Source organism: Callorhinchus milii, unplaced genomic scaffold, assembly GCF_018977255.1.
Source record: "Callorhinchus milii isolate IMCB2004 unplaced genomic scaffold, IMCB_Cmil_1.0 Scaffold2, whole genome shotgun sequence".
Classification (NCBI taxonomy): domain Eukaryota; kingdom Metazoa; phylum Chordata; class Chondrichthyes; order Chimaeriformes; family Callorhinchidae; genus Callorhinchus; species Callorhinchus milii.
Genome location: NW_024704743.1, coordinates 24,732,263 through 24,757,967, shown reverse-complemented (window position 1 = coordinate 24,757,967; position 25,705 = coordinate 24,732,263). Strand labels below are relative to the sequence as shown.

The window sequence follows — 25,705 nt, the reverse complement described above, 5'->3', positions numbered from 1 at the left end:
AGTCACCTCTCCACTCCCTTGCCCCCTGGCTCGGGGTCAGACTCTGCAACTGTCAATCACTCCAGAACGCCACCCCGCATGAAGGGCGCTATATAAATGCAAGTTGTTATTGTGAATAGTGGAGGATGGGAAACTGGCCCTCCTTGCCGGTCTCCCCTCCTCCACTATCCAGCTCATTCAATACTCCGCTGCCCGCATTTTCACCTGCACCAAACTTTGTACCCTATTTACTCCAGTCCTTGGCAAACTCCACTGGCTCCCTGTCACAGAGCTGATCGACTTCAAAATCCTCACTCTAGTATTTAAATCCCACCATTCCTTGGAACCCCCCCATCTCCCTAACCTCCTCTTTCCCCACAGCAGTACCCGCTGCCTCCGCTCTACTGGGTCCGGCCTCCTCTGTGTCCCCCGAACCTTCTGCTCCACCATCGGAGGCCGTGCCTTCAGCCACTATCCCCAAAAATGTTGGAACTCCCTCCCTCAACCCCTTCCCCTGGCCCCCTCCTTCCCCATTTTCAGGTCATGTCTGAAGACTTTCCTTTTTGACCAGGCCTTTGGTCACCTTCCCCCTCCCCCTGGCTCGGCCTTGGGCTCCACCATTGTTAAGCGCTCTGAGACACTGCCCTGCGTGGAGGGTGCTATATAAGTGCATGTTGTTGTTCTTCTTCTTCTTTCCAAAGCAAATTAGATTGGATAGATATCTTTTAGAAAATAATGTCTTGGGATACATTGTGCATCCGACTGCCAGAATGATGAAAAGCAGACTGGATGCACCTTAGTCTTTCATTTTTATGTTCTTATGTTCTGACAACAACAACCAAATTACATTTGTAATTACAAAATTACGTCCTCTTCTGGATAATCAATTCCTCCACAAGGAGACGTTGATTATCCAGAACATGTTTGAAGCACTGAAGCACACTGCCAAATTTAAATAGAGAATAATGGATTCAGAATGATTAGGAGTCAACCTTGTCCACAGGACAATTTGTTTGCCTCTGAATATTGTGTCTTTGACAACGTGCTTTTGAGATTTCTACCATTATAAAGCTGACATCCCTCAGTCAGGACAACACTCACATGATTCTTTCAAATAGTGATAGCTGAACAATTAATCAATCCCAAATCTTGCGTTTATCACAATACAAGTTATAATGTGAAAGTGTTGAGGCACATTGTGATTTGTGATGTAAAATAGATTTCCCCCTTTTTGGTAGGAGGTTGATTGAGCTCTCACCACCATGGAAATGTGGAGAGTAACAGTGGCTTTATTCCTTCTGACAGCAAGTGCATTTGTGGTCAACTCCCAACAAAAAGGTAATTAACTTTATTTACATTACTGTTTTTTCTTGCTGTATTAATGACCCGTCTACATGGAAAGGTTTTAAAGGTTCCGGCACGCTATTCTGCGTAAGGGGTGTTGTTATAAATGTAAGCTGCTGTTTTAAAATGGTCTTAATTTGAACTGTTTGTACCTGTGTGTGGGTTATTTTAATCAATGAGGGGTAGCTATCTGTAAGCTTCAGTAAGATGTGCAGAGCTTAATGTCCCTCCTTCTGAGTGAAGGGGTGTAACAGACGACAAACCCGCTTGCCAATCGCTGGAGAACACAGGGCTGGTTTGGCAGTCGCCAAGGCATCAAGCCTGCTAGAGAATGTATTGCGAAACTCTTGTGATCCCCTGGGGTACAGAGTTCAATAGAGCCCAGCAGGGATGGGGTGATGACAAAGAGCCTTGTGTGAGAGAGGATACAAGCTGTGGAAATGTGGATGAGCTCTTGCTGACAGAAATTAAAGCTCATCCAGACCAGGCAATTAGTCAGTACAGCAGTGGTTCTGGAATTGAGGGTGCAGGCAGAGAGGTGCGGGTTGGGTGTCATTGCTATTTGTGGATGCTGACACCATGTCTGTTGACAAGAGAAAGCATGTAGATAAGGAGAAGACTGAGGATGGATGCATGAGGTTCAATGTAGGTGTCTCAGGAGCAGAGAGATGACAAGTCATTAGAGCAGAATAAAAGCATGGAATGAGAAAAGCCATCTGTAGTCTACCAGAAATTTACCAGATCCATTCATCACCTCAGGAAAGTTAAAAATGTCTTCGTCTCCCAGGTTAACAAGGAAACTTCCAGAATATTCAATCCTCACATTTCTAGTGATGAAGTCAAGCTAGCTGATCTGAGACAGATAATAGTTTCTCTCTCCTCAAATGGTAACACATGAACTGCATGATTAATTTATCTGAAGGCCCCATTTTCTTTTCTGCTACTGCTATGGGATCATTATTGCATACCTGACCAGGCGGACAGAATCGCAATTCACAATCTAATCCGAGAGACGGCACCTCCTCCAATGCAGTGCTCTCCAGTATTGTAATGGGCATCAGCCTTGACAAAGTAACTTGGGAGTTTGAACAAATATTGCCAGAGACAATTGTGCTATTAATTGGGTCAAATCTCAGACTGCTGAATGTGAAATCTGGTTTACATCTCACATTCTTTATTTGAGAGTTTTGAGACTGTTTCAAATTTAAAAAAATCAACCTTTTAATCTTGCACAGAACACTGTGTAACGTTTCTTTTTTTTCCCCCCAATTTACAGTAAACCCCCTGGTTTACTGGTATCTGGAATTGCAACCAAGTTGGCCCAGTCATGAAACCAAAATGTTTTTTTTAGTTTTTAATTCCACTTGTAGATTCTTGCTGGCCCAACTCTCCCAGTGCCCCAACGCTGCACTCTCTGTCCTTGCTAGTCTTCACAGCAACCAGGGATGTCAACTTTGACTCAGAATGTTTGAATCCCATGTGTAGAAGACAACTTATTCCTTCTGCTTGCAGGAATCAAAGAATTACAATGCCGGTAAAGGCATTGTAATTAAACTTGATAGCCGGAAATTCTGGCTCGCCATATCAGAGCTTTACTCATTAGTCTGGCTAGACGGGGGGGGGGGGGGGTGTCGAAAAGAGAAGGGAGTTTCTTCCCGTGTCCTCACTAAATAACCCCCAAATAAAATTTGACATGGCTTTTTGTGAGACATTGCTGTGTGCAAAATGGCTGCCACATTTACCTAAAAAAAATACAGTGACTTTACAGTAAATACTCTGAAGCATTTTGAAACAGCAATTTTCTTTTATTTAGAACTGTCAGTACACTTAAAAAGATATTATAGAATGTTCATCTTTTCTGTAACGCTCTGAGATGCTCTTGAATGTGAATGGAGCTATGTAAATGCAGATTGTTGTATTGACTTTTTATTGTTATAATTTAACAGCTCCTGATGAACATGTTGGTGATGTTGTGTTCCTGGTTGATGGATCTTCAAAGTTGGGACGTTCAGAATATTTGCTTGCACGAACAGTCCTTCTAAAAATTATCAGCAAGCTGGAAATCGGAGAAAACAGATACAGGATTGGATTGGCTCAGTACAATGGTGACGCCCGAACTGAGTTCTTACTGAATAAATTTCAAAACAAGAATAATGTTGTGAATTTTCTGAAGAAGAATTACAAATTTAAGAATGGCATGGGTCTAAGAACAGGCCGCGGTCTCGATTTTCTCCACAAAACCTTTTTCACGCCGTCCGCCGGAAGCCGAAAAGATGAAGGTGTTCCTCAGCTTGCAGTAATAATCACTTCTGCACCGTCAGAGGATGATGTGAGCTTAGCTGCCACAGCCTTGAAAAACGACGGTATCAAGGTTCTCTCAATCGGTGTGCGGACCTCAGACTTGAGGGAGCAGGAAAAGATAGCCTTTCTTCCAAAGGCACCATTTGTTCTCCAGTACCCTTCACTTAGCAATAGCAAACTCATATCTGCTGATGTAATAGGCGTCATTAAAAATATGACAAGAAATCGACAATACGTAAAGAGTTCCAAAGACCAGCAGGTAATGCCAAGTTCCTTTTTTCTCTTCCACCTTTAAATTGTTCACAGTGTATTATCTACATGCTATTACTCAAATCACAAAACAATTAAAGTTAGACAGCCAATTTTCACTCATGTTTCCCATTTGGATGTCCCTATTCGAGTGGTGTAAAAATCATAATAATGTAAAACGTTTCACCAAATTGTAAGCAAACCTTAGAAATATGCTTCCTTTGTTAGACATTGGATCACATCACCTCGGGAGCTTTTTACATGTGGGAAACACTGGGAAAGTCAGCATGTAATTGTTCTTTCCTGGTTGCCCTGAGAAGGTCGTGGTGAATCTTCTCTATTAACTGGCGAAAGCTCTTGTGGCGACGCCACTCCCACAGTGCTGATGGATAGGGAATTACCAGATCCAGAATTTTGACTCAGCAAAGATGAAAGAATAATGATTATACATCCAAGTCAGGAGTGACTTGAAGGAGAACTTAGGAGTGATGTCATCCCCATGATCTCACCCACCCATGACATCCTGGATGTTGAAGGTTTTGTGGCTGAGAAGTGCTGTTGAAGACATGTTGGTGAGTTGCTGTCGTGCACTACAATACAATGCACAATTACATTTGTGTAGCATCTTTCAGGTCGGGAGGACGTCTCAAGGCGCATTCTATGGGTAGTATACACTGTAGCCACAGTCCGTCAGTGAGTGTAAGAGTGAATTTTGACTTGAGAGGCTGCGGTGCCAATAAAGTGAACCTCTTTTTCCTGGTTGATGTTGATCTTCTCAAGTGTTGTTTTAGCTGTACCCATTAAGGCAAGTGGTGAGTATTCCATTTTCTGACTTGACCCTTGTAGATTTGGAGAGCAATTGAGGAGTTGGAAGGTGAGTGACTCTTCACAGAGTACCTAGCCTCTGCTCTTGTAGCAACAGTGTTGATGTAGCTAGCCAATCTTCTTTGCTGTCTAAAAGGCAAATGACAAACTTTTATGATAGTGAAAGGCCCGAATTCATGTTTATCGTTTATGTTTTTGTGTATTGGATGTAAAACATACAGTCAAGGATTGAGTGACCAAATTATTATTATTTTTTTGGAGGAATTATTACTCCCCGGAAAGCTCCCTGATCTTTGTGCCTTTTATGATACTAATTCTCTGTTCACCCAGCAGTAAGTAGGAATCCAATTGTTAGTTGATTAGCAGATCGCTTTCCGGGGAGTAATAATTCCTCCAAAAAAATAATAATAATTTGGTCACTCAATCCTTGACTGTTTGTCGCACACTATTGTGTGCAATTAGCTGCCACATATTGCCCACAAAAATAAATACAGTCAATCTATATATTCTGTGAAGCACTTTGAGACGTCTCAACAAAGTGTTAAGATACTATATGAAATGCACAGATTATTATTATTATTATTAGTAGTAGTAGTATAATATGTAACTGCCTGTGATGGTGTAAAGAAATACAAAGGCATTGGTCTTTATTATCGTCTCTTTGGACTCTACAATATGGGACTCCAGTCAGGCTCTAACCTCACATTGTTGGGACTGATCAAACTTTTGATTTGGTGAATCCTCCCCAACTGTGGGATTGCCATGACTAAACTCTTCACCAAATATTAGTGAAACGACAGAATCAGAAATGCATTTGCCCTCTAGTGCTATGAAAAAATGTGGCTATTGGAAAGTGTGTTGAATATGTAATATTTTACTTTACACAATCCTTTGCCACTCTCTGTATAGGGTGTGACAAAAAATGCCAAATTCAGATTTTTAAGAAAATTCCTTTTCTATACATACAGGAATCCCTCCACCTTGCTCCATCCTCCCTGAAAACATGAAACGAGATCTGGGTGGTAAAATACGCAGTGTTCCCAATTTAAAAGCAATTTAAAGTAACATTGATGTAAACTATCAAGTTGGTGGTTTTTTCCTAGTGCCTGGCATATTTTTAGATTATTTTTTCAGTGTTTATCTGTTGTTGAGGGCTAAAATCTGATACTTTTCTCTTTCTATTTCTTCATTGAACACCACCAAGTTATTTTGTTTCAGGAAGCATTGTACTTGAAGACATATTGTCATGTACTTACCATGGATTTATAATGTCTTTTTTTTAGTGTGCCAGGCTTACTCAGTGGCTGATATCATTTTCCTGGTGGATGGATCGGGTAGCCTCGGAGAAACCAACTTTCAGCTGATCCGAGAGTTTCTGTCCAATGTTATCAGTGCATTTGACATTGAGATGGACCGAGTGAGAGTGGGTTTGTCTCTGTATAGTACGATCACAATGCCAGTGTTTTATCTTGATACACCTCTAAACAAGACTGATATGCTCCAGCGCTTGAAAAGCATACCTTACAGGAAAGGAGAGTCTCTTACTGGAGCTGCGATTGACTATACAACACAGAATAGCTTTGTTTCAATTGCTGGTGGTCGGGCAGATCAAGGAGTTCCACAAATTGCGGTGGTGATCACTGAAGGAAAGTCTCAGGATGATGTGACTTACCCTGCGGCTGCTCTTCGACAAGCTGGTGTTACTGTTTTTGCAATAGGCACCAGCAAAAGTGAACTCCAAAGTATTGCTTCACATCCTTTTGAAAATTATATGACAAACCTACCTAAGTTTGAATTGTTACAAAAACATGGGACCAACATCCTGAAGAAGATTTGCTTTGAGCTCGTTAAACAGACATCCATAGTAACTGAACAGATAGAGCTGCTTCATCAAGGTGAGGAATGGCAATTTATTATTTGAACAGAATAATTATTCGTTATATACTTGTATTTTTCAGGAGAGGAGATGGAAGATTTAAATCTACTGTGTCCTCTAAAATCTTTATTTAGAAATAATAAGACTTATCACGTTTTTATTTGCAGCTTGTGGTGACTCCACTGATCTGACAGAAAAAATGCCTTTGGAGAAAAAATAATGTACTCACCCAGTGATTATTGAGCTTGTCATCTACCAAAGCACATTTGTGAAAATGGGCTTCCTGTGTACAGATATACTCTGGCTGTGTGGGATTGTGGTCCAGCATTGAACCACATAAATAGTTACCTTGCTTGATAATATTGGAGTCCTGTAGCTCAGTGGTTAGAGCACTTGCTTTGCAAGCGAGAGACCTGAGTTCAATTCCAGGCAGGGCGAAACCTTGGGCAAGTTTCCTTACTCCACACGCCTAATAATAATCCCTCCAAAAACAATAATAAATTGGTCATTTTCAATCTACGACTGTTTGTGGGACATTGTTGTGCGCAATTGGCTGCCGCGTTCGCCCACAAATTTACAGTCAATTCACTTTACAGTGTCTTCTGTGAAGTGCTTTGGGACGTCCTCCCGACATGAAAAGCGCTATATCAAATGCAAGGATTATTATTATTATTAATATCGTTATTACACTCCAGCAGTGTTTAATCATAACGTGTTTACACAAATTAACAATCATTATTATGAAAATTCTTTCCCATTTTAACACACTTGCTTACCCAGCCAGATCAAGCTTTGGTATGCTTCACTGAATTAACATTCCTGATCATTCGCCACATTGGCAACACCCTCTTTCTCTCCAAGTCAGAAATAAGGCTTTATATAATACAGAAATGAAATAAAGCCTTTTCAGCCTCCCTGATACTACCATATAATATGGTAGTAGCAGAGAGACTAAAAAGACAAAGAACTCTTATGGGTGCTAATGTGCTTTGTGTTAACTCCACTGGTCTGATAGAAGATTGCTGTTGGAAAGATAATAATGTACTTACCTTGTGATTATTGAGCTTTAAACATACTTTTGTTTTTTGCTAACAGAAGCTTCATCACTGTTTTTCAGGTTGTGTTAAAACTGAAGAAGCCGATATTTTTTTCCTGGTCGATGGATCAGGGAGCATAAAACCTGAAAACTTCAGACTCATTAAAACGTTTATGATGAGGGTAGTGAGAGGCTTCAGTGTTGGTCCAGACAAGGTTCGGATTGGTGTTGCCCAATATGCTTCAAAACCGCAAACAGAATTTAACATTACTCAATATACCAGTAACTCAGAGGTAGAGTTAGCAATTCAAAAGATTGGTCAAATCAGAGGCAGCACTAATACTGGCCAAGCCCTCAGCTTCATGAAAACTCACTTCAGAGAGGCAGAAAGAAGTCGCGGAGTTAGAGTACAGCGTTTTCTGATCACCGTTACAGATGGAAAGTCTCAGGATAATGTAATGGCGCCTGCTGAACAATTAAGACAAGAGGGAATTGTTATGTATGCTGTAGGTGTGGGTAAGGCTAACGAGCCTGAACTATTGGTGATTGGAGATGGTCCTGAAAAAGTATTTTACACTCATAACTTTGATACATTGACAAGTATGGGAGACAATCTTCTGCGGGACATCTGTTCAAAAGCAGGTAAGAGGCTAACAAACTTCTCTAAGTATTCAGTATGAGTTGAACTTTGAAACTCAGATTTTTACAAACTTCGGATGTTTAATATTTATTTGTGGGTGATTCTTCACTAGATTTTTCCTGTTTATGCTTTTGTCTTCACCTTGTGCAAGAACACCCCATGAGAAAGCTCCCCAAGTTAACACAAATCCAGATCTTTAACACATGCAAAAACTGTAAGGGTATCCTACAGAGCCTTGAGACATCCCACTGTTTGCCTCTGCCCATTTGCCCTGTATGCTCTGGTATTCAGCGCTCTGGGATGCAAGATCTGAGACCCTGTGTGTCGGGAGTTATCCAGTAAAACTCGTATAAGTTTGATGGGTATAAATCATATAATTGCCTAAGTTGTACATCCGCCCAAATCCCAGTCAATTTCCAATTAAATTTACTTCAATTTATATGCACTAGTCATATTAATCACTGCGTAACTTATAATGCCACAACAACACTGGCTGCTTTCGGGCCAAACTTTTGTTTCCTGCGTTTGCCTCAAACTGAACACAGCATGTGTGCACCCCAATGCTCTCCATGCTCTCCCTACCCGGGGCATAACATCAACGTCATCATGCACAACAGCCAGGGGTGAGGGGATGGAGTTACGGGGAGTGGTAATACTGCCTGTGGCTGCAGTGTGTCATGGAGTCCCTCTGGAGATGAGGGAAAGGCAAGTGTGTCTCCTTACCGATTGCCCACCAATAGTGGGGCGAGTGAGGTGGGGGATGTGAAGCAGGCTGGAGCCCCCTGAGTGGAGGGAGCGAGCAGGAAGGTAGGGGGTTAGGAGGTCGCAGAGGTAGCAGGGAGCAAGGCCATAGAGTGCTCTGAAGGTGAGGACCAGGATCTTGAACTGTATCCTCTGTGTGATCGGAAGTCAGGCGAGAATGGGGGTGATAGTGTCACGGAGCCTGGTATGGGAGAGTACATCGGCTGTAGAGTTCTGGATGATCTGCAGTCTATGGATAAGTCACTATATCAAATGCAAAGATTATTATTATTATTGAGGGAAAAGGGAGAGAGAGAGTGTGTATGTGCATACTGATCCGGACCAAACTCCGTACCAACATCTCACCAGTTCTGGACTGACTCCACTGGTTTCCCATCACTGAACAGATCAACTTCAAGATCCTCATATTCATGTTCAAATCCATTCACTTAGATTTGTACACTCCAGTTAGTGACACATTGACAAATAGAAAAGATTTAAGGGTAACATTGTTAGCAGGTGCTCTGGGTTGGTGCAGGTCTGAGGGGAGTGTTGAATGAAGTACTCAACAGAATTTTTGTCCATTTACACAAATTATAACTGCTCTAGATTTACTCTATTTGCTTAACCTTTCACAGTGCCCAGAGTTTTTCAATTTCTTAAATACTGTCTTAATTTTAAGACATTATTTAAGAAATTGTAGCCCAGTGGTTAGAGCACTCGCCTTACAAGCAAGACACCTGGGTTCAATTGCAGGCAGGGTGAATCCTTGGGCAAGTTTTTTTACTCCACACACCTGATAACAATACCTCCAAAAAAAAACAATAATAAATTGGTCATTTTCAATCCACCACTGTCTGTGTGACACTGCTGTGTGCAATTGACTGCCGCGTTTCACCCACAAATATACGGTCAATTCACTTGACAGCATATTTTGTGAAGCGCTTTGAGACATCTGGAAGATGTGAAAAGCGCTATATCAAATGCAAGGATTATTATTATTATTAATTTTGAAACCATTTCTTCTGGAAGTTTTTTTCAAAGTTGAATGAATTCAACAATTCGGCAATTTCTGGACACGCTAAAATGTTACATTTCCTCCAGGCTTGTGATTGATAAGCTATTCCAGAACTGATTCTGATCTGATGCTTTCTTTTGGTCATAAAGAAGAAAACTGGATTCATTACTATACTTGTAATACCAAGGATTTGGAAAGGAAATTAACATTTAAAGAGGAATCCAGGTCCCTCACGCTTGTAAAAGAAACAAGTGAGGAGAAATTCCACCTGGGAAAGGCAAGTGTGTCACAGATAGTCTGTGTACGTAGTGGTTTAGAGTGACCAGAATTTGTCAAACTGTTGAATTCTTTGGAACCAGTTATCTGGAGTTCTTTTTAAAACAAAGTGCAGAAAACTGGCTTCAAAATAAGGCTGTGTTTAAGAATCTGCTAAATTCTGATATTGAAATACTACATAAATTGAAAATGAGACCTAGGTGGAATTTCTCTCTGCACGTCACTTTTTAACACACAATCCAAAGTGTGTTGAAATAACAATCTTTGGATTCTTTTTGAAAGCTATAATGTTCTTCCTCTCTTTTCAAAGGAAGATTGTCACTGTGTTTTTTTTATATCAGTTGGCTGAAAGAGTAGCACTCTCATCTCTGAGTAAAGGTAAAACTGGTGAAGCGCACCATGCAGAGAAATCAGGCTTGAATGCTCCTTACAATTGGAATTTGATTCTGTGACTGAGACTCCAGTTGGGCTTTCACAGAGATACACTGAGCTATCTCACACTACAGTAAAACTCGCATAAGTCTGAGTAGATTAAGCCTATATTCTGAGTAGACTAGGCCTATATTCTTTAGAATATAGAAGAATTAGAGGTGATCTTATAGAAACATATAAGATTCTTAAGGGTCTTGACAGGGCAGATAGTGTGAGACTGTTTCCCCTGGTTGGAGAATCTAAAACCAGGGGTCATAGTCTCAGGACTAAGTTGACAAAACATTTCTTCACTCAGAGAGTAATGAATTTATGGAATTCTCTACCCCAGAAGACTGTGGATGCTCAGTCATTGAACATATTCAAGACTGAGATTGATAGATTTTTAAAAACTAAAGGGATTAAGGGATATGGGGATAGGGCGGGTAAATGGAATTCGGTTAGTAGATCAGCCATGATCTTATTAAATGGCGGGGCAGGCTCGAGGGGCCGAATGACCTACTCCTGATCCTATTTTTTATGTTCTTATCTATATAAATCATATAATCACCTATCACGGTGGTCCACCCTTTTGGCTGCCGCAGACCGGATACTCTGTTTTGTGTTTTCCTTCCAAAACAATATTTTGTGTTTTCCTTCCAAAAACATAATTACATTTACACAGCATCTTTTTCATATTGGAAGGATATCTCAAAGTCCTCGGCATTGCTGGCTTGGAACCTGAGCTAGGGATGGGAGCTGATAGAGAGGTGGGATGAGGAGGGGAAAAGATAACCAAAAGAGTGGTCAGAGAGTTAGGTTTTGATGTGCTTCGAAAGAGGGGAAGAGCAGGGAGTTGGAGGGCCTCCAGGAATGGAAATCCAGACAGGGGACGGGAACTGGGTGGCGGGGCAGGGATGTCCAATGGTGGGGCAGATGGGATGTGGGGAGACATGAAGCAAGCTGGCGTTTGCTGGGCAAAGGGAATGGCCATGTCAAGAGGTCACAGAGGTAGGATGTGGTGGTGGGGGTGATTAAAGGACGTGGAGAGGTTTTTCACTGGGGAAAGGGAGCTTTCTGCCCCCCACAGCGACCATGGGAGACTCTAATCATCTGTCCTGATCGTGAACCATGAAACACTGCCCTCACTTCTCTCTCTGCTCTTTGATTTTATTTTTTCACTCTCTCCTCTCTCTCTCTATCATTCTCACTTCTCTCTCTCACACACACTCTCGAACTCTTTCAATCACTCTCTCCCTCGACTCTCTCACGCACTCTTTCTGTTTCTTTCTCTCCCCCTCTCTCACTCCCTCTCTCTCACACATTCTCCCCATCTCTCACACAGTCTCACACAGTCTCGCTCTCTCTCCCTCTCTCTCCCTTCTCTCTGCCCTCTTTCTTTTACAAAAATGCAATTACAGGATCGGAGTACAGATGAACTTCTTGAAAATCTAACATGTGAATATTTCTTTTCTTTTAGCCTGCAGTGATCTGAACAAGGCTGATATCATCTTTCTAATTGATGGATCAGGAAGCATAAACTCTGAAGACTTTATGAAAATGAAAGCTTTCATGGCCTCTTTTGTAAAGAAAGTCAACATTGGATCAGATAAAGTTCAGATTGGTGCAATACAGTTTTCATCTGCACCAACTCTGGTTTTCGAGCTTAATAGGCATTCTGCGAAACCTGACCTACAGCATGAATTGGATAGCATGCAACAGTTGGGAGGAGGAACTGAAACAGGTCAAGCACTGACATTTACTGCAGATTACTTTCATGGATCAAGAGGAGGTCGACCTAATATTGCACAGTACCTCATAGTGATTACAGATGGAGAGGCACAGGATGAGGTCCTTACACCTGCCAAAGCTTTAAGAGATAAAGGAATCACTATTTTTGCCATCGGTATCTTCAATGCCAATATGACTCAGCTTTTAGAGATTGGAGGATCCCCGACTAAAGTGCATTACATTGAAAACTTTGATGCTCTAACAGAAATACAGAAGCAAATTTTATGGGAGATTTGCAGTCCCTGGGAAGGTAAGCTACATTTTTCCATATTGGTTTTAAAATCAAGAGAGTGCATATTAAATGCAACATTATACACTGGCAATCCACCTGAAGACTATGTTCATAATCAAACAGTATTCCTGAAAAGCAATGAGGCATTTTGCCAACCACTTTCAATTAGACAGCAGTCACCTCACGCATCCTCTGGGTTCCTTCCCCAAGTCTTGGATCTGGCTCATCTGCATCTCAAATAGTACAATATATAGTACATAACCCAGGCTTGGTTTGGGATATGGACCCTGACACATTATCATGAAAAAATCCAAATAAAGTCCCATTTGTTTCCTGCATGCCATCCATCTCCTGTATTAAAGAAGGACTGACTTTCAGGGCATCAGATTGCCAGCATGCACAGCATGCAGAAAGTAATGTTGGTGGTTGGCTGACGACAGCATTTTTTTTTGTACCATGGGAGCCAGCTGGCACTTGGGAAGCAAGAAGGCCAAGTGCATCCGTGCACAGTGCATGTGGAAGCACTGACAAGTGATCCCATTGATCATGAACAAGACAGGTTGAGATTTTATGGATCCCAACCATCATGTCATAACCAGGTTCCATTATACACTCTGGTATTAGGTAAGCAGTGTGTATCACTCCAGGCAGACAAATGGAAATTTCTATCCCCGCCAAATCCAACCCCCAGCTCAGGTGCAAACCCTTACCGGTCCAGTGCCTTGGGATTTCCTCCCAATGTGAAAGGTGCTATATAAATGCAGTTTATTGTTGTCAACCTGGTTCAGTTGGTAACGCTCTTGCTTCTGAGTCAGAAAGTTGTGGATTTAAGTGCCATGTCGGGACTTGAACTCATTCTAGTCCAAAACAGTGCTGGGGGGGTGTTGCATTGGGTCGTTCTTCAAATGAGACATTAAAATTCACGTTCCCATCTGTTCAGATCAATGTAAAATATCGCACAGGATGATTGGAAAAGAGTAGGGAGTATCTCCCAGTGTCCTGGACAGCAATGCCCCAAATAAAATTGTCTGTATGTGGGACATTGCCTGCGCCCAATAAGCAAAGAAATGGGCAAGCTTGCTCACTGAGGTTGAAAAATGTGTTGGTCAGAAGAGAATTATTCCCATTGTGTCAGGATAGTGTAAAATGCTTAAAACAACCAGTTGACATTTGAGCGTTGTCTAATTCATTGTTTGCATATTACCCTTCACAGATTGCCAGAAAGCAGAAGTTGCAGACATCGTTTTTGTTGTAGATGGGTCAGGTAGTATAGGCCCTGCTCAGTTTGACAGCATGAAGCACTTCATGGCAGCAGTGGTGAACAGCTCTGATGTTGCAGTGGACAAAGTGCAGTTCGGAGCCGTTATCTATGGTGACCGACCCCAAACAATATTCAAGCTTGATGAATACACAACAAAAACTGAGGTCGGTGATGCAATTTATGGAATACAACAGGCAGGAGGATCGACTTACACAGCAATGGCCCTCAAACATGCAACCAGTCTATTAGATCCAGTAGGAGGAGGTCGAAAACAACAAGGGGTTCCACAGTTCTTAGTAGTCATAACTGATGGGGAAGCTACAGACAAATCAGACTTACTAGCTGAAGCTAAAGCCATCAGAAGCAGCGGTGTTGATATCTATGCTGTTGGTGTAGCTGGTGCCAATGAAGATGAACTTCTAGAGATTGGAGGTTCACGAGAGAAGTTCTTTAAGGTTCAGGATTTTGAAGCCTTGAAATATTTATCAAAGAATATTTCTAAAATACTCTGCGTTGGTTCTAAACCAGGTGAGCAATTTATAAAACCTAAGTGGTATACTTTAGTCCATTTGAGATAAAATCATGGTATCTTCAAAGCATTTAATGATTTTTGGTACATATCATTTGGTACAAATTGTTCTGCTCTTTGTTTTTCAAAAAATGGACATTTTGTTGACAAAGAATTTTTAAAACCAAAGTATTGTAATTTTGTGTTTTATCTCCCACAGAATGTGAGCTTGACAAAGCAGATATTGTTTTTCTAATCGACGGATCGTCAAGTATCGCAAAAAGTGACTTCCAACTTATGAAGAAATTCTTGAAAGACTTCACAAAAATGTTTGACATTGGTGAAAGAAAATTCCAATTCGCATTGGGCCAGTACAGCACAAAACAAAAGGCAGAAAGTTACCTGAGTAGATCTATTGGCCAAAGTACACTTCATGATAGTATTGACAAAATGAGCCAGCTAGAAGGAGGAACTAACACTGGAAAGGCCCTAACATTTGTGAAGAGTTTCTTTGAACCAACTCAAGGGAGTCGAAAGAACGAAGGAGTACCCCAGTACCTTCTTGTGATCACAGATGGACAATCACAAGACAGTGTCGTTGCCCCAGCAAACGGTTTGAGGCAACAACAGATCAATGTTTTTGCCATTGGAGTTGGAAGAGCATTTGATAGTGAACTGATACAAATCGCTGGAGGAGCAGACAGAAAATTTAGTATCGAGAATTATGCTGACTTAGATAACATTAAAAGAAGGATTGTCCATAATTTATGTAGAACTCCTACATTGGGTATGTTGACTTCGTCTGAGTGTTAAAGCTTTCTAAATGACTGAAATGGTCTGTTTCTGTACAATAATTTGACTATCATTCTGCAGCAAGTTCTAAAATCATTATTTAGTAAGGAACATTTCCTTACTTATTAAGAAGCCTGTTTGAAATTGTCATATATTAGACCCTAAAGCTAACTTAATGTGCAGTTTTTCTTTTTACTTTGAACCCAGACAATCATTGCTGCTTCTTAACCGTGCTTACGGTCACCTCTTCCCCCCTCCCTCTCCCTGGCTTGTGATCAGACTCTGCCACTGTCAAGCACTGTGGGTTGCTACTCCGCATGAAGGGTGCTATATAAATGCAAGTTGTTGTTGTTGTATGGGGAAAGAACAAGGAATTGGGATTGAAGTTTATAGCTTCAATGGAGGAGCCCAAACTAGTATAAGCTCGATGGGCTGAATGGCCACCTCTGTGCTGTAATATTTATGTAAAAATTAGGTTTTCACTGATAAAAATGTGAAAATAATATTCTACAAAGTATTTTTGTCTTACAAATCCTGGTATGTGCATGTATGGAAATTCAATCTATATTTCAAAGTGGCCAACATTTCTTAATCCTTCTGTTTGCTTTTCATTGAAATGACTCTGTCATATCTGATATAGATAATTATGTTATTAGTTGGGCAATAACGATTAGTCACTTGTAAGTCTTACTGACTATTTAAAAGCTTAAGAATTAAAAATTAACTCTTATTATTTAAAATTGACAGGTCCTTCTGAGCTTTTTGCTGATGTTGTATTTCTGGTCGAAGGATCTCAGAACATAGGAAAAATAGGGTTTCAACAGATACAGCTTTTTCTTACACAAACTATTAGCCAGCTGAATATTGGAGCGGATAAATACAGAATCGGACTTGCTCAGTATAACAGGGACGTGCACAATGAGTTCTTCTTGAATCAATTTGTCACAAAGGGCCAGGTGCTGAATTACGTAAGGAAGAAGTTTACCTATAGAGGTGGAGCAGGACTAAAAACAGGACATGCTATTGATTACCTTCGCTCAAACTACTTTATACCATCTGCTGGAAGTCGAAAGGATGAAGGTGTTCCTCAGATTGCAGTGGTCATTTCTGCCACACCATCAGAAGATGATGTGAAAACACCTTTTGAATCTTTGAACAAAGTTGGTGTGAAAATTATTTCCATAGGTGTTGGGAAATCAGATTTAGATCAGTTGTTCATAACTCGGCACTTTTCATACCCACCATCTATATTCAAAACTATTGACTTTAACATTGTGTATCAGCCATCACAAGATGTGGTTTCTACAATAAAAAATATAACTAAACAAGGAGATTCAAAGGAACCACCAGCAGGTAATGATGTTTTCTTTCTGCCAAATCAGAATTATTATTAATGTTATTTCTTACAATGTTATTTTTACACTGTTGCTGATTACTGTAGTCCTGTAGCTCAGTGGTTAGAGCACTCGCTTTGCAAGTGAGAGACCTGAGTTCAATTCCAGGCAGGGTGAAACCTTGGGCAAGTTTCCTTACTCCACACAGAGCCTAATAATAATCCCTCCAAAAACCAAAAACAATAATAACTTGGTCATTTTCAATCCACGACTGTTTGTGGGACATTGCTGTGCGCAATTGGCTGCCGCGTTCGCCCACAAATATACAGTCAATTCACTTTACAGTATATTCTGTGAAGCGCTTTGGGACGTCCTCCCGACATGAAAAGCGCTATATCAAATGCAAGGATTATTATTATTATTAATATCGTTATTACACTCCAGCAGTGTTTAATCATAACGTGTTTACACAAACTAACAATAGTCCAAGAGGTGCAATGTAGGCGAACCATTCAACAGCAACAATATCAAGCTTCTTCTGACATAGTGACAAAAGGATAGGAAACCAATTGTATATAATTTATCAGGGTTCCTATTACAGATCTTTGGAACATTGGTTCTAACTCCAAATAAGGAGCTTGAATAGATATCCTTAGAGTGTATTGTGAACTGATTAGTCATATTTAACAAGGATGATCCCAAGTATTAGTCGAATGAGCTATGAACAACATTAGATAAGTTAGGGTTCTTCAGTCTTGAGAGAAAGCAAGTCAGAGAGGACCACATAGAGGTGTACAACTTTTAAATAGGATTGAAAAAGTAAACCCAGATCAATAATCGGGAAGAAGAACAAGAGGACATAGGTTTAGAGTTGTAAAGGGCAATTTCAGGACAGACACGAGGAAATGTTTCTTTATGCAGAAGATAATCAACAACTAGCACAGGTTACCAGAAAAGGTGATAGAGACCAGGACACTAGACATGTTTTTTTTAAAAAAAACATATGCGCTTGATGCAGTAATAAGGGAGGGTGGTTTGGATGGACAACGGCCTTTTTCATCCAGACCAGTATTGTGATCTTGTGATGTGAAGTGATGCTTCATGTTACTTGTTCATTTAATATGAATATCCATAGCAAATGGCTGAACATACTAATTGACCCCGTGTGACTGGATTTAACCTTTACGAAAATACAAATTTGGAAAAATAAGGCATAGGAGGCTCCTAGTGCAGGGATCTTCCATGATCGTAATTTTAATTGTAATTATAATCTTATCTGCTTGGTCCGTGATCTGGTGGTAAGTAAATGTTTGCGTTCCTGAAGTAATTTGGATTATCTATTCTCTAAGGAAGTCTTGATCCTGATTTGCTCGTATTTAGTGAAATAGGGTAACCTTGAGCACTCTGAGAAATTTAGAGATTCTAATATTTTCTGCAGTTTTGTATGGGCATGCAGCAGGAATAGACTTTTCGTTATGTTGGTTTGTTCTATATTGCGTTCTCATTATATATTCACATAACTGTGCTAAATTCATCATCGTGCAGAGCAGAAACCGAGAAGACAAATAGTGCCTGACACCAACTACATGAGGAAGGAAGATGTGATAATTATCATATCATGCGACATTCTGTGCTTGGAGCTGACCAGTCAATAATTTCTTTTCAAAGCTGGTATTCTCTGAACAGACAAATATCTAGGATCTGCATGGTTGGCAGGATTAGAGTGTCCACGTGGCTGTAAAGCTGCAGTAATATAATAATAATAATAATAATAATCCTTGCATCTGATATAGCGCTTTTCACGTCAGGCGGACGTCCCAAAGCGCTTCACAAAACACACTGTAAAGTGAATTGACTGTATATTTGTGGGCGAACGCGGCAGCCAATTGCGCACAGCAATGTCCCACAAACAGTCGTAGATTGAAAATGACCAATTTATTATTGTTTTTGGTTTTGGAGGGATTATTATTAGTCTCTGTGTGGAGTAAGGAAACTTGCCCAAGGTTTCGCCCTGACCTGCCTGGAATTGAACTCAGGTCTCTCACTTGCAAAGCGAGTGCTCTTACCACTGAGCTACAGGACTCCAGTAAGTGGCTTTTGGGAGAAACATGAATGAACTCAGGGGAGATGATCCTTGTAGTATTTGTGAATGGAAACATCTTTAGACATGGAATGTCGCAATCTGATAATTAGCACTGGAGACAATTATTATATCACTTGCTGCATTTTTTATTCCTACTATTTTGGTGTTATTTCTCCTTTTAAAGTCTGTTTTAGTATTATTCTGGAAAATATTTCTACTGCAGCTCATAAATTTGTATTTGGCTTGTGTGTTTTACAGTGTGCAAGATGCACCGATTGCTGATATTGTTTTCCTAGTAGTCGGATCCACGAGCATCGGAGAAACACATTTTGAACTTGTCCGTAATTTTCTCTCTAATATTATTCGTAACCTGAATGTGGGTGCACAAAAGGTGAGGATTGGTTTAATCCATTACAACGATGGCGAATCACAAGAGATCACTTTTCGGTCAAATCAAAACAAGAATGACATCCTTAAACAGGTAAAAACATTCCCTTTCAGGAAAGGAAACACTGCCATAGGGAAAGCCATACACTATATGAAAGACAATTACTTTACAAAAAGCTCAGTCAGTCGAGCAAATCAAGGAATCCCTCAGATTGCAATTGTGATCACTGACGGAACGTCGGACGATGATGTAACCAAACCAGCGATTGAACTTAGAGATAAGGGTGTTGTTGTGTTCGCTTTAGGGATCAAGAATGCCAGTCAAACTGAACTGAACAATATTGCCTCTCATCCATTACGCAGATTTGTCTCCCGCGTAGACAGTTTGAATTGTTAGACAAAATTAAGGAGGAATTCCAGAAGAAACTTTGCTATGAAATCATCAAAAGGATTTCCATTATACCTCAACAAAGTGCAAAGCTTAAAGAAGGTGCGGTTTGTATATTTAATGACATCTACATTTCTTTGACTGAATGGTTTATAAGAAAATTTGCAGACTCTCAGACTTAACAGTTATAATTTATTCCTTGTACTCGATTGTTTAACGAAATTACGCTAGTTTAATGAAAGCATAACAATGATTGGCATAGTTACCTGTTTAGTAACATTAACAGTAAACAAGTGAACTTAAAAATGGTTTAACTTTAATGTCCTGTGTGGTATGAGCAATAAAAGATTGTAGAGTCCGGGAAGATTGAAACCTAGAACGCAACTTGCTTCCTTTGTGGTTAACAGGTCCCAGTCCTGACATGGACAAGATTTCTGTCCAAATATTACTTGTGAGATTGTGTAAAGTGAATTTTATGGCGCTAGTGGCGGGGGGGGGGGGGGGGGGGGGTGGGTTGGGGGAGGTGATGGAGGAGATTGGAAGGAGGGGGAAGCGAATGAAATGTAAATCTCTTCATTAATGGAGTGACATTAATTATAATCTCAGCTCTGATTTCACAATTTAAACCATCTGCGCTCCTCCAAGTAACTTTTTAACAGGTTTATGAATAGATTTCTGAATTGTGATGCTAGTTATTCTCATCTGTCCTTCGGATGAGAGATTAACTGAGGCTCCATCGACCTGTTCAGGTAGACATTAAAGATCCCATGGCACTATTTGAAAAGTGAAGGGAATTTCTCCAGGTGTCCTGGCTAACAATCCCCCAAATAAAATTGGTCACTTATTCCATGATAATGTGGGACATTGTTGTGGGCAACTGGCTACCACGTTTTGCCCACAGAATACACAGTGAATCCACTTTACAACAGTATATTCTCGATGATGTGATAAGGTGCTATATCAAATGCAAGGATTATTATTATCATTATACTGGAGTGTTAACACTGAATTGTGTACCTAACCTAATCTGACGTCCGGTGACATGCCTGGATGATAACTGAGACAAAATACACTGACGCAATTAAAAGGAATAAGTAAATAAACAAATTGAAATAAATAAAAGATATCTGAGAAAGAAATTTAAATGTTTTACACTTAAAAATTCCAATCTTCCCTGGCTGATCAAATTTCTTTTCTTAAAAAACACATTTTCATCTCATTTTTAGTGACATTATAGTGACTATCTGAATACGTTAGTAATAAAGCTATTAAATGTACTAAAACAATGTAATCATGACTCTATTACAACAAATAACTATAAATACTGTATTTAAAGAGCCTTGGGATGTCCTTGAAGGACTCTATATAAATGTAAATTTGGAAGTCCCTCCCCTCCTGTTTTTCTACTCAAATGCCTTCCTCACTGGTCTCCCCAGCTCCATAATGCACAAGATCCAGTTAATCAAAAACTCCGCCACCCACATATTCGCTCACACTAAACTCCGTACCCCCATCACCAGTTCTTGCCAGGCTTCACTGGTTCACTATTACCGAACGGATCGATTTCAAGCTCCTCGCACTAGTCTTCAAAATACCTTCATGCCCTGAAACCTCCCTACCTCTCCAACCTGCTTACTCCCCAACCCACCGCCCTTTGCCTCTACTGACTGGCTCCGGCCTCCTGCTTGTCCCTTGTGCCTTCCATCTCACCATCAGTGGTCATGCTTTCAGCTGCTACGCCCTGAAGCTTTGGAACACTCTCCCTCAATCCCTCCGGCTTGCTACCCTCCTTCCCCATCTTCAACTCATGCCTGAAGATCTTCCTCTTCTTACTTACGTGCTTACAGTCACCTCCCCCATCCTATCGGCTCAGTTATTTCCAACACGTAGGCACTACAGGAAAACCTGATCCTATTCTTTTATGTCTACACTAGCACTTTACTGGAAGGATCCCTATATTGTGATCAGAAGCAGAGACTTGGCTTATTTTTTTCCACTTATTAAGCCAGATAGCCTGAATTCAACCTTGGGCTCCATGATGCCCAGATAAATTTCTTTTATTTGTTTATTTGAACTTTTTTATTTTTACCCTCTGTCAGAAATAATGGATTTTAAAGAAAGAGCTTGTTGCAATGTGAGATAAGATGGTATGCAGATGGTTGATTTCAGTGATTGAAGCCATGTCACTTTTTCTCTTCAGGCTGTGCAGAGACTGAAGAAGCCGACATCTTTTTCCTGATTGATGAATCATCCAGTATACAACCTGCTGACTTCATTTACATCAAAACATTCATGAATGACATAGTGAAGACATTCCATATTGGACCAAAAAAGGTCCGGACTAGCGTTGCCATGTATGCAATGCACCACGAACAGCATTTACCGCCACTGAATATACCAGTGTCACAAAGGTGGAGTCGGCAATTGGTCAAATTACACAAGCTGGGGGAGATACTTATACAGGAAGAGCACTGAAGTACATGAAAAATCTCTTCAGTGAAGCAGAAAAAAGTCGCAACAGTAGAGTACGACGCTTCCTGATCATTGTTACAGATGGAGAGGCACATGATAATGTAAAGTATCCTGCTGAAGAATTAAGAAAAGAAGGAATTGTTATGTACGCTGTAGGTGTGGGTAATATAAACATCACTCAACTAAACGAGATTGGAGATGCTCCCGAAAGAGTATTCAACATAACTAATTTTGATATCCTGAAAGATTTGAAACCCCAGATCGTGCAGGACATCTGTTCCAAAGAAGGTTAGATGATAATATTAACTCAAAGCGATCAACTTTCTTGAATTTTATTTGGTCAACCGCGTGTCTTGTCATATGCAGAAATTGAATCATCATACTTACGAGTATCCAAACCTAACTGAGGATTTCACATATGTATGCCAAAAACATCTGGCTCCCTATCCCCCAGAGGATCAAATTCAAGATCCTCATCCTCACCTACAAGGCCATCCACGGCCTTGCTCCCTCCTACCTCTCTGACCTACTATCCCCCTACTTACCTGCCCGTACCCTCCGTTCCTCTGGCTCCGGTCTGCTCCACATCCCCCGCCCCAACCGCCCTACAATCGGTGGCCGGGCCTTCAGCCTCTCAGCCTCGAGGCTCTGGAGCTCTATCCCCCAGTGCCTTCGCCGCCTCCTCCCTTTCCTCCTTCAAGGCCGGTCTCAAGACCTTTCTCTTTGACCGTGCCTTCAGCTCCCCTCTCAACTCTCTATCCCCTCCTCGCTCCCTCCCTTCCCTCCCCTCACCCTGACCATTTCCCCCCGATGCTCGGGTCCTGACCCAACTGTACAGCGCCTTGGGACGTCCTCCCGATGTGAAAGGCGCTCTATAAATGGAATCGTGTTGTTGTTGTTGATGTGGAGTCCTGTAGCTCAGTGGTTCGAGTGCTCGCCTTGCAAACAAGCGACCTGGGTTTGATTCCCGGCAGGGCGACATGTTGGGCAAGTTTTCTTACTCCACATGCCTCTATTTACCTAGCAGTAAGTAGGAACCCGTTTGTTAGTCGATTAGTGGATTGCTTGTCCAGGGGTAATAATTCCTTGAACAAAATAATAATTTTAAAAATTACATATTGGTCACTTCAATCCACGATTGTTTGTGGGACACTGCTGTAAGCAATTGGCTGCTGCGTTTTACTCACAAAATATACAGTCAATTCACTTTACAGTATATTCTGTGAAGTGCTTTGAAATGTCTCGAAGATGTGACTAGGCACTATATCAAATGCAAGGATTATTATTATTAAATGCACTTGGGTATTTCCCTTTGTTTGGTATGTAATGCACACTTTCTCCCTCATAGGGACCCACCCTGCTTACCTAATCCTGGAGAGCATTAGGTGCAGAGTCTTGAGAGCCAGTCTTGACAATGCTCTCAATGGCAGATTTAGATGTTTGAAGTCCATCAGTACCCAACACACACTCTGGGACCCCCGGATTTCAAACAGCTAAATCTGCCATCGAGAGGATTGTCTGCCAAGCTTCCCACTACCTGTCCATATAGAACCATTCTACCCAATAGCATAGAGATAACAAAAGTAGAGTGGGAAGAATTTTCTGCTCTCACTGGTTAGTCTACCAATCCACAATCCACGTCCTGCCAATGAGCCAGGCTTGTTAGTCTATCTCCAACTGTACTTTGGACCCACAGGTCTCAGAAACCAGACTACTGAGACCACCACAGAGGATTGACTTGATTTCAACATTTTGTTGCCAAGCATATTACATTGGAGCCACCTCAGCCCCCAGGAGACTTCCCGCCCCCACTCCCACCCCACTCCTTGCCCTTTCCCCAAGGAAATATGAGTGCGTGGGCCACTGCAGACATTAATAATAACCTGAGTCCATTCCTCAGCAGGGCAGGACTGACTGTGGATGAGGTGTACTTTGTTTTATTTTTTTTTAAAAATGGTGTAAAAATAATTTTTCATTTGCTTTGACTGTTTTTGTAGTTCTACCCATTTTCATTATTTTACTCGCAGTTTATAACTTCAATAGTGCTTAATTATGAGATTGCTTTGCTCACTGCTTGAAGATTCGCCTAAAGTTTTAATCATTATCACCAGCTATTCATAAGGGGTGCATCAAAGAGTCTTTTGGCTTCATGCCAATTCTTGCTGAGAAACTTTAGCTGTAGAGCCAAGAGAACCATTCAATGTAATCCTCCACACAATATTTAGCATTGGTCCGCAATTATTACAATGACAAAGCGACAGTGATGGTACTTCAAGCACAGAACCTGCCATGGCTGAAAACTGGAGGTGATCTTCTACCCACTCAATTTCCCATCTTCTCAGAAGAGAAGCAGGAAGCTCGGGGGGAAAAGAAAGTTATATATTTGAGAAGAATCTGGGGCGTGTGCAGGAAATCAGGACATAACTATTGGCTTAAAAATCACGTGGAGGAACCTGACCCCTATATTGCACTTAGGATCAGCGTTAGTATAACACAATGGCAAATATAATTAGAACTCACCTGAGTATACCAATGGCCAATCCTGGATACACGGGTGAAGCACGCAATGCCAGCTGGTGACTGTGGAACTTTACCCCACCACTTACCTTCATTAAAGAAGTGATAGGTTAGAAAATTGAGAGGTAAAGTCATCTATGTGAAATTCCATCAGTCTGTTGGCCTGTATCACCATTCGCCCTTCAATAATCAAAAACATGGCCTATTTTGTCAAACATTCAAGACCTCATTAAGCAATGTACCTTGCATATGTTTTCATGCACACGCATACACTCCATTCCTTAATTTTTGCATCATCCAGAGCACTACTTGCAGGCAACAACAACAACCAAATTACATTTGTATAGCAGCTTTCACGTCGGGAGGACGTCCCAAGGTGCTGGACAGACAGAGTTATGGACCCAAGCTGGGGCTCAGGGTGGGGGAGGGTGGAGGGCAGCGGAGGCAAGCAGGGAGATCGAAAGCACGGTCGAAGAGGAGGGTCTTCGGGTAAGTCTTGAAGGTGGCAAGGGAGGGGACAAGGCGGAGGGACTGCGGAATTGAGTTCCAGATGGTGGGGGCAGAGTGGCGGGTCCCACCCACCAATAGGCAGGGGACGCGAAGCAGGCTGGAGCCCGCAGAACGGAGGGAGCGAAGAGGTTGGTGGAGGGTTAGGAGGTCAGAGAGGTAGGGGCGAGCAAGACCGTGGAGGGCTTTGAAGGTGAGGACCAGGATCTTGAACTGAATCCTCTGTGTGATAGGAAGCCAGTGGAGTTGGGCAAGGGCGGGGGTGGTAGGGTCAAGGAGCATTCTGGATCATCTGCAGCCTGTAGAGGGAGGAGTTGGGGAGGCCAACAAGCAATGAGTTTGCATATTCGAGCCTCAGTGTAATGAAGGCATGTATGAGGGTTTCGGTAGCCTGTGGTAGGCAGTGAGATTTGCACATTTGCACAGTTTGTGCATTATAAAAATTGCATTAGTGCACTAATTCTCTCACCTACTATCTCTATTCAGTCTTTTGTTCAGTTCATTTTCCATTCCTTCTATTATTCCACTGAGAAAAAGCAGGAGAATGCTATTTGAAAGTGTGGCGATCCGGGCTCATCGTGCAATAATGTGGTGCCTTTATTATAATGTATACTTTTCCTTTCTTTTAGCCTGCAGTAAACTGGACAAGGCTGACATCATTTTCCTAATTGATGAATCAGGAAGTATAAAAGATGAAGATTTTCCAAAAATAAAACATTTCATGATCTCTTTTGTGAATA

General features: G+C 41.2%; 1 protein-coding gene and 1 long non-coding RNA gene across 2 annotated transcripts; both read left to right on the top strand.

Moving 5' to 3' along the window:
* The first annotated feature begins 1,241 nt into the window (after positions 1-1,241).
* On the top strand, positions 1,242-16,483 carry LOC103176328 (collagen alpha-6(VI) chain-like). Its single transcript, XM_042346158.1, has 10 exons — positions 1,242-1,317; positions 3,270-3,883; positions 4,720-4,747; positions 5,982-6,593; positions 7,692-8,252; positions 12,174-12,734; positions 13,930-14,505; positions 14,706-15,272; positions 16,025-16,407; positions 16,463-16,483. Exons 1-10 carry the CDS (start codon positions 1,242-1,244, stop codon positions 16,481-16,483), a joined length of 3,999 nt encoding a protein of 1,332 aa, XP_042202092.1.
* A 2,975-nt stretch (positions 16,484-19,458) lies between these two features.
* LOC121848135 lies at positions 19,459-25,651 on the top strand. Its single transcript, XR_006084865.1, has 3 exons — positions 19,459-19,571; positions 21,670-22,229; positions 25,595-25,651. It is a non-coding gene; the product is annotated as an uncharacterized LOC121848135 (long non-coding RNA).
* Positions 25,652-25,705: the final 54 nt, after the last annotated feature.

Coding starts and splice junctions, on each gene's coding strand:
- LOC103176328 (XM_042346158.1), top strand. CDS start 1,242: ATGGAAATGTGGAGAGTAACAGTGGCTTTATTCCTTCTGACAGCAAGT. Junction 4,748..5,981: donor AGCAATTGAGGAGTTGGAAG/GTGAGTGACTCT, acceptor TCTTTTTTTTAG/TGTGCCAGGCTTACTCAGTG. Junction 12,735..13,929: donor GATTTGCAGTCCCTGGGAAG/GTAAGCTACATT, acceptor TACCCTTCACAG/ATTGCCAGAAAGCAGAAGTT.